General features: G+C 47.4%; 2 protein-coding genes across 9 annotated transcripts in view; one reads left to right on the top strand and one right to left on the bottom strand.

Moving 5' to 3' along the window:
- Positions 1-13,064, top strand: part of ATG7 (autophagy related 7) — a 282,373-nt gene that overhangs the window by 236,563 nt on the left and 32,746 nt on the right. The window lies entirely within an intron of this gene.
- LOC122173773 (uncharacterized) overlaps positions 11,665-13,064 on the bottom strand; it is a 36,085-nt gene continuing 34,685 nt past the window's right edge. The window contains exon 4 of the mRNA XM_065553117.1: positions 11,665-12,219. Within this exon, the coding sequence (XP_065409189.1) occupies positions 11,831-12,219 (389 nt within the window). The 3' untranslated portion in view covers positions 11,665-11,830. The remainder of the gene's footprint in view (positions 12,220-13,064) is intronic.

The following is a 13,064-nucleotide window of genomic DNA, read 5'->3' as shown; positions in this document are numbered from 1 at the left end:
TCGGGGTAGAGGTGTATTATAAATTCCTAAAGTTTCTGGGGCCTGTAACAAAATGTTCAGACTGCCTGGCTAGTGGGTCACTAGCCTAAAAAAAGTCCCAACAGCATCATATCAAAAACGAATGAATGGGAACCTCTTTGACAAACACCAATATCCAGAGCTTATTTAAATATCCGTATGATCAACAGTGCTGCCACCACTCTTCTAAGTTGTTCATTTGCCATTAGCAGATCTCCTGCTCTCTGTGAACTCTGAGGAACCTTAACTGCGTATCTCCATTCTTAAGAATGTTTGACTTTCTTGCAAGTTTAATCTTAGTGCTGAATGTCCTGGCTTTTTAATGGTTAAGTTTTTGCTTTTTGTTAACTACAACACATGTATAAAACTCCTTTCAACTCCTGATAGTGTATGTCCTCTCAATCTTCACTTCCCAGACAGATTGAATATGGATTTTCCTTTTGTAGGGAAAGCCTTTGTCCACAGGTAAATTTCCTTTTGATTGGCTGCCATGTGTAAAACAACCATTGTGTATAATCTAATATCACTAATGTTATGACTGCCCCATTTTTGAAATTGAGTATTGAATGGACACTCTAACAAAGATACGTTACACCTTTCAAAAAAGCAGATTTTTGTTTTTCATTCCTTGTGATAGATGAGCCAAATTGTAACTTATCTGCTACATGGGCATGGGACCTGGACATTTCCGTGTTCTGATGGGACTACATGCTCATACAGCAAGCAATTAAAAAAAACTGCCAGCTGACAATTGGGTTGAAGATTCCCCATTTGGAAAATGAGGTTGAAGGGGGCAGCACGTGCTCCCTGTGGCTCCTTCTATACAAACACTTTTCTTGTTGGGATCACCGTGATCCTTGGACCGTCTTGGCTCTCAACTCATCATGCATTTTAAATATTTAATTGTTATATATTCTGTGACATTAAGACTTGTTTTGACTTTATTCATGTTGAAGTTTTTTAACTCAAAGATACCCTATAAACAAACACTTGCCACATAACAATGACAAGCACTGTGTATCTCATAGGGCTCTGAGACTATTTGATTACTCATTTGTTAGATTCCATTAAAGAATTGTTTGTATATTAGCCAGGTGTAAGGACAGTCTCAGTGATCATGCCTGTGTGTGTGTGTGTTTTGTCTGGAAAGGAGCTGAAAAGCCAGCAATGAGAACTGGCTGACCTATCCTATCTCCTAGAGCTGGAAGGGACCTTGAAAGGTCATCAAGTCCAGCCCCCTGCCTTCACTAGCAGGACCAAGTACTGATTTTTGCCCCCGATCCCTAAGTTATCCCCTCAAGGATTGAACTCACAACCCTGGGTTTAGCAGGCCAATGCTCAAACCACTGAGCTACTATGTGGAAAGACACTGCACAGATGTTGTAACATCCTTCCCACCTTAGCAGACATGACTAAACACACTTTGTCTGTTCTGAACAATTAAGATGTTTGTCAAACCAAGTTCTCAGAGTGCGTAGGGCCCTGTGCAAGCTCCAGCATGTTCAAGAGTGATAGGAGAGATGTTACTCTGTGTAAAAGTATTACCTGTTACTGTTCTCTGCTTCTTTCTTACTTTTATACTATCATGCACAAGATAAAATACTTCTGGGCCGGTGTTGATTCCAATTCCCTTAGCACAACGTTTACACTGTGCAACAAAGCAAACTTTGTTTTACTTGAAAATAAATATAAGAAAAACCAAAGATGTTTTTATGACCACCTAGTTTTCCTGCTAGCATAACTCAGAATACAGCTTCTTCTGCTAAGAGAGCTACATAACTCTAGCTTAGCCTAAAGGCCATTACAAGAAAATTTAGAGATCTAAAATGATAATCCACATGATATAAACAGAATTTAGGACAGATATTACATCAGTTGACGTCAGTGGGAGTTTTGTCATTGAATTAAATGGGTGCAGGTGAAGGATCATTATCTGTACCAGGAGAGTGCTTGTAAACACTTAGCATGAATAATCATGAATTATGCAGAGGTTCTCAAGAGCATTAAGAGACAAATGAAAATTCAATTTATCAGGCTGAACAATACCTTCAATGATACTCAGTGAGGCCCTGATCCTGGATCTGCATGGCTGGACCATTATGCCTTCCTGGAGCCTCATTGTGATCAGTGGGGCTAAACATGGGTTCAAAGGTGCTCCCACACACTGCCATTTACATGATAGGGGACCTTTACTTTACAGTAACAGCAGCAGAATTACCCTAATATTTCAATGACTGAGTATGGGATGTAGAATAATATTGAATTAGTGCTTCCCTGTGCATTATTAAACCCCGTTTAGTACGGTTTTGCAATCTTGGAACCCTGCTGAAAGCTGATACAGGAAGTGAAGTGAGGATTGTTGCTTGGGTAGACATAAAAACTTTTAAACGTTTCCTATAAAAATTAATGCAGCTTATTCATTTCAGCTGTAAAGATTGTAATTTGTAATTTAATTCAGCAGAGGTGTAGCACAGGCAGTGACATTTTAAACTTTCCTATATAGTTCCACCAATGTGCTTGTACCCTAATCTAAAGCAATCACTTTTATTAGTGGGGAAAGAATAGTTCTGTCTTGATAGCCATTCAACTCTTGACCATTCTGCTGAGGCAAGGGTGTCTAACTGAAGTTGTGTGGTGACAGCGATGATATAGACATGTATCCATTAGGAATTGGAAACAGGCTACCTATCCACCATGTAAAACATTTTGATAGAGCATGGCACTAAGGAAAAAAATGTGAAACTTTTATCCCTGGGTAGGAGATTTTGAAATATCAAGCACTTTCAAAAGAAGCAACTTCAGTTAATTTAGCATACAGCATCAAACCTGAGATAAGCCTGTTTTCATCTATTTTAAAAATCCATCAGTGGCAGTTGACACTATAGAATTCCTTTCTATTTTGTTGATATTTTATTTGTAGCTTTGTAATGTACATTGTGAGGATACAGAACCAGAAAGGCCAATAAGAGCACAAAGTCTCCCAGTTAGCAACGCCATCCCCCAAGTCCCCAGAGCAACAGTAACCAGAAACCGCATTGTCTAGGAGGCAGCCATATGGGACTACAGACATAGTGCTCACCTCACTTAGTTTTCAGGAAACCACCCACTGTAGTGGGAGAGGTTTGGAGGGGGTCTATGGACTGAGCATAGGGCAGTGGCCAAAAGCCAGCAGATCCAGGGGATCCACAGGGAAGGCACACCAGACTTCAGAGGCTACAGCCACCCTGTAAATATGAATTAATTCTGGCACCTACATCTTTTGAGAAGTCTGGGTCTGGTCAGAAGAACACTGGTCCCGTTCCCAAAAACTCCATGGAGAGAGAAGGCTCTCTGCAGATTTGAGTTTTGAGGGAGAGTTAGATAGCAAGACATCTCTCTTCTAGGCAGCCATGGAGTTTCACCCACATAGAGTTCACCTTGTGTAAATGGAGGAGACCGTCCTGACCCAGAATGTTAATGGTCACTTTTAAAAGCATGTAGATGAGCGAGTTATGCTGCATGACTCAGCCCATCCTCAGCTCATGTGGGGACTGTCAGGGCAGGTATTTCTCAATTAGCCTCTCTGTCTCGGTTCATCTTCTAGTATTGAGAAAACTGTTTGTGCATGTTTCCTCAATTTACCATTCACTTAAACAGTAACAATACTTACTATGGTGCTTTAACAGGTTCTAAAACTTGTATATGATAGTGTATATAATTATTAGTATAATACTTTTATAAAATATATAATGTTTTATTATTTGTATTATAGTAGCACTTAAAGGCTCCAACTAGGATTAGGATTTCATGCTGATAGATGTTATACAACACATGGAGAGAAACAGTTCCTTACCCGAAAATTCTACAATTTAAGGATGGACTTAGGTTAAGATTTTCAAAGCCTTGTAAGGCTTTGATTTCCCATGATGGTTATAACTCAGTCATGTGAGTAATGTGATCAAACCAAACTTCATGTTAGCTACTTCCATACTAGACAGTTTGCTGGAAAAGTTAAGGGATATGTTTATTTGGAAAGTTATCTGAATGGTCTATATGATACTCCTACTGTATTGTTTACTCTCTAGCTTTTGCCTGACCCCTTCTTTTCATCATCACTCTATGTGTTAGCGTAAGCCAAAGTCAACCAAAACTAGGAAAAATGATCCCTAAGGATGGGTTTATGTTCTAACTTTCATGGGGGATGATTTTATTCTTGTTCGAGTGCTTGTTCATGTCCATTCCAATCAGGTGTGTGCGCGCACATGCACGGTGACTGGAAGATTTTTCCCCTAGCAGCATCCGTCAGGCCGGTCTGGGCGCCCCCTGGAGTCATGCCTTCATGGCGCTCAATATAGAGCTCTGCCGACCCACCACCCCTTCAGTTCCTTCTTACCACCAGTGACAGTTGGCTGGAACTTCCCTTAACCCTCGCTTAGCAAGTGTGTTCTATAGTACCTGTATATAGTATCCGTTATTAGTATTAGAGCTCTTAGTATAGAGTTGTTGGGGGTTCCCTCTCTCCCCCCCCCTCCCCCCGCCATTCTGCCTCCCTGGAGCTGTGGTATGCCGTGGTCCCTGGGATTTAAAAACTGTGTGGCCTGCACAAAGCGCAAGCCAAAGAGCGATCCACGCTCTTCATGTTTACGATGTCATGGGGAGGGCCATCAAAAGGATCGCTGTAAGATCTGCCGTGAGTTCCGCCCTAGAACCCCTAAAGAAAGGGAACAGCGGCTTAAGGTGATCCTCATGGAGGCAGCCCTACACCCCCACTCTGACCTAGGCTCAGGGGACCCAGCTCCTAACACGTCATCTTCGACACGGAGCGCCAACGTGGCACCTCACGAGTCCCAGCTGAGAGCAGGCTCTCACTCGCTGGTGCCTCAGAAGAAGAAGAAGCCGGACACCCACTCACCTCCAGCTAAATCCAGAGAAGTGAGACCCTAGGCTGGCCACAGCTCCGGATCCCCTACTGGGGCTGCATCGAATATTGCCCAGGCAGTTGAGTCCAGGTCCCCCATGGTCTCCGGCCCCTACACAACAGCTACAACTCCCTTTGATGCCGGAGGCTTACCAAGCCACTCGGGACCTCCTGCACCTTATGGTGCTGTTCTCGCCCCTGAGGAGGGAAGAACCTCCAGCGCTGGCGGACCAACCCCGCCCCCCAGTGCAGTCAAGAGGGAAGCTGGCTATGATGTCCAGGCGCTCCCCCTCTCCATGTCCCTTGGCACCGGCCCACTCGGACAGAGAGCCTATCCGCACCCCGAGCTCTCAACACTCGAGGCACCGAGGCTCAACTCCTCCATGGTCTTCAATCTCGGAAACCTCAGAGTCAGAGTCTGACTCCTATCACTCCAGGAGAAGTAGGATCCATAGATGTAGGTCTGGGAGAGTCAGGAGGGAGCCCCAGGCGTGGCCTCCACAGTGGCAGAACCCACCACAGTGGCCCTTTTGGACCCCCGGGCTTTCCACCAAGGACAGGGAGGGACCCAAGGTCACCATTCCACGGCATCTTCTGTGGCCTCAGCCACCTTCATCCCACCATCGGCTATGCAGCTTCCCTCGGCATCTGCCCACACACCAATGCCTCTGACAGCGGCACCGTCATTGACACCAGCACTGGATTCAACCCTGGCACCGCCCTTGGCAACATCCTCAGCACCACTGACGCGCCCAACTTCTACACCTGCACCGTTGTCGACATCGACTATGGCGCAGGCACCGATGGCCCTGGCGCCAACGCCGGCAAGGGGCCCTCCGTCTTCGTCGGCACAGACAAGGGGACTGGCACTGGCTCAATCGACGGTTCCTCCTGTCATACTGATGACGGCGCCATCACTTGGTTCGGCGTCTGTAGCCCTGGCACCGTTGAGCGCACCATTGGCACCAACACTGCCCTGAGAGTCAAGGGATCCCCTAGGGGCGGATGGCAGGGAGCATCTGCTACTTATAAGCGCTTCCTCTTTATCGTCACCTGATGAAGCATTAGTGGAAAGAGCCTTAGCCCCAGCACTCGAGGACAACAGAGTGGTGCAGCAGTTACTGCGCAGGGCTGCTCAGGGTCTGGGCATTAAGGCCGAGGAGGTAGTCGAGGAGGCTGATCCCATTGTGGACATCCTCGCCCCCTCAGGACCTTCCCTTATTGCCCTTCCACTCATCAAAACCATTGTGGACACGACCAAGACCCTGTCGCAGACCCCAGCTTCCTTGCCGCCCACTGCCAAGCACAATGAGAGGCATTATTTCGTGCCCTCCTGAGGGTTCGAACATTTATACTCCCACCCACCCCCCTGACTCTCTTGTTGTGGATGCTGCTAACCAGCGTGAGAGACAGGGTTTCCAAGGGCCCTCCCCAAAAAATAGGCAGGCTAAGAGTCTAGACCTTTTGGGGAGAAAGGTCTATTGTACAGGGAGTCTGCAACTCCGTATTTCAAACCAATAGGCCATTGTCAGCAGGTACTCATATAACACCTGTGCGGCGATGGCCAAATTTACAGAGCTCCGAACCGAGTTCTTGTCCTTGGTGGAGAGGGGAAGCTAGTCTCCCAGGCTTCCCTCCAGGCTGCATTTGACACTACAGATGCCACCACTAGAATCATGGTGACTGGGATCGCCCTGAGGAGGGGCTCCTGGCTCCAAGTATTGGGGCTCCCTTACGAGGTCCAGCAAACTATTCAGGACCTCCCATTTGAGGTCGAGACTTTTTTTCTGAAAAGACCTACAAGAGTCTGAAAAGACTGAAAGACTCATGAGTCACCCTCAAGTCGTTGGGCCTGCACACTCCTGACACACAGCAGAGACACTTCTGACCGCAACCTCCTCTGATATTCCATCAGCAGAACCGACAGTACGGCTCTTGGAGGAGGAACAGGAGTGGCAGGAAGAGGCAACACCCATCCTGGCCAGGGCTCTGGCCAGCCCAAGCGGCCCTCTGGCCCTAAATCTTTTGAAGCTGCAGTCGGGGACAGCGCACGAGATCAGAGAATGGATCTACCCCGCCTTACCTTTTCCTCCCGACTATCCCTTTTCTACCGTGCATGGTCCTGTATCGCTTCGGACCGCTGGGTGCTCCGCACAGTAGAGAAGGGATACTCTATCCAATTCTGTGCCCTCCCAACCCTTCCACCACACTTCCCAGTCCCTCTTCAGTGACCCTTCTCACAAGCAACTCCTCATCCAGGAGGTGCAGTTTCTCCTATCGCTAGGGGCAGTGGAGGAGGTTCCTTAGGAGCACAGGGGCACAAAAGCTTCTATTCCCGGTATTTCCTAATACCGAATGCTAAAGGCTGCCTCAGGCCTATCCTGGACCAGTGAAAACTCAACAAGTTCATAAAGAAACTCAAATTCTACATGGTCTCCTTGGCCTCCATCATCCCCTCACTAGATCCAGCAGACTGGTATGCCGCCCTCAACTTGAAGAATGCATATTTTCACATCTCAATCACAGCCCCACAGGAAGTTCCTCAGGTTTGTGGTTAACGGTACCCACTACAAATTTACTGTCCTCCCGTTTGGCTTGTCAGCAACACCTCAAGTCTTCACTAAGTGCATGGCAGTCGTCTCTGTTTTCTTGCAGAGGCACCAGGTACAGGTGTTTCTGTACCTCGATGACTGGCTGATCAAAGACTGCTCCAGGACCCAAGTGGAAGCTCAGGTCACATTTATGAGAGCCACCTTTTACAGCCTGAGTCTACTCCTAAACGAAGCAAAATTGACTCTGTCTCCCATCCAGAGGATAGAGTTCATAGGCTCAGTACTGGACTCAACCCAAGTGAGGGCATACCTGCCACAGGCGAGGTTGCAGGCCCTCAATGACATAATCTGAGGTGTCATGCAGTTACCCACCACTACAGTGAGAAACTGCCTGAAACTTCTCAGGCACATGACTGCTTGTACCTACGTGGTGCAGCACACCGGACTCAGGCTTTGACTGCTCCAGACATGGCTTGCATCTGTGTATCGCCTAGCCTGAGACAGCTTGGAGAGGCTCGTGACCCTGCCTCGCTTGGTTCTCGACTCCCTCCGGTGGTGGAATCGATGATCAGGAGATGTTCTCGGGTTCCCTTTGCTGCCCCACAGCCATCTCTGTGGATGCATCAGACTTGGGCTGGGGAGCTCATCTGGGAGATCGCAGAATTCAAGGCCTTTGGTCGCAAGCAGATCTGGGTCTCCACTTCTCGTAACTGTTGTTCTTCAAGATGTGTTGTTCACGTCCATTCCAATACCCACTCTCCTTTCCCTCTGTTGGAGTAGCCGGCAAGAAGGAACTGAAGGAGTGGTGGGTTGGCAGGGCTCTATATTGAGCCCCGTGAAGGCGCGACTCCAGGGGGCGCCCAGACCAGCCCAACAGATGCCGCTAGGGCAAAAATTTTCCGGCCATGCGCGCGCACACACCTGATTGGAATGGACATGAACAATACATCTCGAAGAACAACAGTTATGAGACGTTAGGAACAGTTTTTTCTTTTCAACATCACACAGTTCATATATAATTTTTTTTAAGAAAGATTAAATAACTGTTATATGTAATAATACAAAACAGTTCATCATAGGTTGGGTTTGAGGCATCTAATTTTTTTATTTTTTGTGGTGTGGTTTGCAAATTGTTGGATTTTTTTTAAATTTTTGTATTTGATATGGTTTTGGTTTGTTGTTTAACTATGAAAATGTTGTTTCTATCTAATCAAAGAGGATTTAGCATGACAGTTTAAAGGAAGACAAAATGACACTGAGTCTCCCTAGAAAAATGCTGCGTAGTTGATACTTTACATAGGCAAAGAAGAATTGCTACTGTTTAGAATCTAAACGGTTCTCAAAATTTAGTAAGCCAAGGACCCCTTTTTTATTTAAAATTTTGTTGCGGACCCCCAAACCCTCCTCTCAGCCCCAGGCCCTGCCCCCACTGCACCCCTTCCTACCAAGCCCCAACCCCTCCCACCTCTTCCCACCCCCGGTTGACCCCTGCCCCTCCTCTTCCCTGCTTCTTTCCACCTAAACTGCTTTTGCTGCAGTTTAAGCCCATTGCTTCTTGTCCTATCCTTAAGGGTTAAGCAGAATAATTTTTCTCCCTCCTCCTTTTAACAGCCTTTTATGTACTTGAAAACTTATCATGTCCCCTCTGTCTTCTCTTTTCCAGACTAAACAAACCCATTTTTTTAAATCTTCCCTCATAGAGCATGTTTTCTAGACCTTTAATCATTTTTGTTACTCTTCTCTGGACTTTCTCCAATTTGTCGACATCTTTCCTGAAATGTGGCACCCAGAACTGGACACAATACTCCAGTTGAGGCCTAATCAGCGTGGAGTAGAGTGGAAGAATTACTTCTCTTCTCTTCCTTACAGCACTCTTGCTAATGATGTTTGCATTTTTTCCCAACAATGTTACACTACTGACTCATATTTAACTTGTGGTCCACAGTGACCCTCAGATCCCTTTCTGCAGTACTCCTTCCTAGGCAGGATTCCCATTTTGTATGTGTGCAACTGATGGTTCCTTCCTAAGTGGAGTACTTTGCATTTGTCCTCATTGAATTTCATCCTATTTTCTTCAGACAATATCTCCAGTTTGTCCATATAACTTTGAATTTTAATCCTATCCTCCAAAGCACTTGCAATCCCTCCCAGCTTGGTATTGTCAGCAGACTTTATAAGTGTACTCTCTATGCCATTATCTAAATGATAGATGAAGAGAATGTTGAACAGGACCTAGAACTGATCCCTGCAGGACCCCACTCAATGTGCCCTTCTAGCTTGAATGTGAACCACTGATAACTACTCTCTGGCAACAGTTTTCCAACCAGTTATACACCCACCTAGCTCCATCTAGGAGTATGTCTACACTACGGGATTAATCCGAATTTATATGATTCGAATTTGGGAAACAGATTGTATAAAGTCGAATGTATGCGGCTACACTAAGCACATTAATTCGGCGGTGTGCGTCCATGTTCCGGGGCTAACGTTGATTTCTGGAACGTTGCACTGTGGGTAGCTATCCCATAGCTATCCCATAGTTCCCACAGTCTCCCCCGCCCATTGGAATTCTGGGTTGAGATTCTAGTGCCTGATGGGACAAAAAACATTGTCGCAGGTGGTTCTGGGTACAGCCTCACCCCTCCCTCCCTCCCTGCATGAAAGCAACGGATGTCAGACAACCATTTCGCGCCTTTTTTCCTGGGTGAACACTGCAGACTCCATACCACGGCAAGCATGGAGCCCGCTCAGCTCAAGACAGCAGTCATGAACATTGTAAACACCTCGCGCGTTCTCGTGGAGTTTATGCTGAGCCAGGACCAGAAAAACGAGGCGAGGAGGCAGCGGCAGCGCAGCGACAAGCGTGATGAGGACATGGACATGGACACAGACACAGAATTCTGTCAAACCGCGGTCCCCGGTGCTTTGGAGATCATGTTGTTAATGCGGCAGGTTCTATCCATGGAACGCCAATTCTGGGCAAGGGAAACAAGCACAGACTGGTGGGACCGCATAGTGTTGCAGGTGTGGGATGATTCCCAGTGGCTGCGGAACTTTTGCATGCGTAAGGGCACTTTCATGGAACTTTGTGACTTGCTGTCCCCTGCCCTGAAACGCCAGAATACCAAGATGAGAGCAGCCCTCACAGTTGAGAAGCGAGTGGCGATAGCCCTGTGGAAGCTTGCAACGCCAGACAGCTACCGGTCAGTTGGGAATCAATTTGGAGTGGGCAAATCTACTGTGTGGGCTGCTGTGATGCAAGTAGCCAAAGCAATCACTCAGGTGCTGCTATGAAAGGTAGTGACTCTGGGAAATGTGCAGGTTATAGTGGATGGCTTTGCTGCAATGGGATTCCCTAACTGTGGTGGGGCAATAGATGGAACCCATATCCCTATCTTGGCACCGGAGCACCAGGGTGTACCCAGTACATAAACCGCAAGGGGTACTTTTCAATGGTGCTGCAAGCACTTGGGGATCACAAGGGACGTTTCATCAACATCAACGTGGGCTGGCCGGGAAGGGTTCATGACGCTTGTGTCTTCAGGAACACTACTCTGTTTAAAGGGCTGCAGCAAGGGACTTACTTTCCGGACCAGAAAATAACCGTTGGGGATGTTGAAATGCCAATAGTTATTCTTGGGGACCCAGCCTGCCCCTTAATGCCATGGCTCATGAAGCCATACACAGGCAGCCTGGACAGGAGTCAGGAGCTGTTCAACTACAGGCTGAGCAAGTGCAGAATGGTGGTAGAATGTGCATTTGGCCATTTAAAAGGTCACTGGCGATCGTTACTGACTCGCTCAGACCTCAGCCAAACCAATCTCCCCATTGTTATTTCTGCTTGCTGTGTGCTCCACAATCTCTGTGAAAGTAAGGGGGAGACCTTTATGGCGGGGTGGGAGGCTGAGGCAAATCGCCTGGCTGCTGATTACGCGCAGCGAGACACCAGGGCGATTAGAAGAGCACACCAGGAAGCGCTGTGCATCAGAGAAGCTTTGAAAACCAGTTTCATGACTGGCCAGGCTACAGTGTGAAATATCTGTTTGTTCCTCTTTCATGAAAACCCGCCCCCTTTATTGACTCATTCTCTGTAAGGAACCCACCCTCCCCCTTCCCCCAGCTTGCTTTCAAACTAAATAAAGTCACTATCATTTAAAAATCATTTATTCTTTATTAATAGATTATAAAAAGAGGGAGGGAACCCGGATGGGGTTTGGGAGGAGGATCGGCGGGAAGGAAAAGGCCACTAAAAAAAGGTTTAAAAAATGACAGCCTTTTGCTTGGGCTGTCCACTGGGGTGGAATGGGAAGGTGTACGGAGCCACCCCCACCCCCCCGCGTTCTTACACGTCTGGGTGAGGAGGCTATGGAACATGGGGAGGGGGGTTATACAGGGGCTGTAGCGGCAGTCTGTTATCCTGCTGCCGTTCCTGAAGCTGCACCAGACGCCAGAGCATGTCTGTTTGCTCACGCAGCAGCCCCAGCGTTGCATACTGCCTCCTATGATCTTCCTGCCGCCACCTCTCATCTCGAGCATCTCTCCTGTCCTCACGTTGGTCCCTCCTGTCCTCACGTTCACTAGCTTCTTTCCTATACTTTGAAACCGTGTCCTTCCACTCATTCAGATGAGCTCTGTCACTGCGGGTGGATTCCATGATTTCTGCGAACATCTCGTCTCGCGTCTTCTTTTTCCGACATCTTATCTGTGATAGCCTTCGGGACGGAGGAGGGAGGCTTGAAGAATTTGCAGCTGCTGGAGGGAGGGGAAAAAAGGAGAGAATTTTTTTAAAAAGATACATTTTGCAGAACAATGCTTATACTCTTTCACAGTGACCAACACTATTCACATTACATAGCACATGTGATATCTGTGCAAGGTCGCATTTTGCCTCTTAATATTGAGCGCCTGTGGCTTTGCTGCTAGAGATCACAGACGCAGGTCCGGGCAACAGAATTCAGCTTGCATGCGGCCATGGTAAGCCATTGTCTTTCAGCTTCTGCGCCCTCCTTTCCCACATACCAAGCAAAGCCCGTTGAGTGCTGCGGTTTTCCTGTTAACATTCAGCAGCAGAAAACAAACTAACCACCTCCCCCCCCCATCCAATTCTCTGGATGATCGCTTTACCCCTCCCCCCACCGCATGGCTGGTATCAGGGAAGATCCCTGCTAGCCAAACGCGAAAAGCTCGGGGCCAATTCCCCCCTCCCTGAGCTTGGCTAACTGCAGGGAAGGATTTCTTTTCAGCCACAGGCAAACAGCCCAGTAGGAACGGCCACCTCTGTCCCCTTAATTAAATTCCCGTATTTCAACCAGGTTACCATGAGCGATATCACTCTCCTGAGGATTACACAGCAAGATAAAGAACGGATGTTGCTTGAATGCCAGCAAACACCGGGACCATACGCTGCCAGGCTTTGTCAGGCAATGATACCAGATTACTTGCTGCAAGCATGGCGTGGTAAAGTGTCCTACCATGGAGGACGGAATAAGGCTGCACTGCCCAGAAACCTTGTGGCAAGGATTTTGGAGTACCTCCAGGAGAGCTTCATGGAGATGTCCCTGGAGGATTTCCGCTCCATCCCCAGACACGTTAACAGA

The sequence above is a fragment of the Chrysemys picta genome, chromosome 7, assembly GCF_011386835.1.
Source record: "Chrysemys picta bellii isolate R12L10 chromosome 7, ASM1138683v2, whole genome shotgun sequence".
NCBI lineage: Eukaryota > Metazoa > Chordata > Testudines > Emydidae > Chrysemys > Chrysemys picta.
The sequence above is the reverse complement of the archived record's forward strand: the minus strand, read 5'-3'. Positions and strand labels throughout refer to the sequence as shown.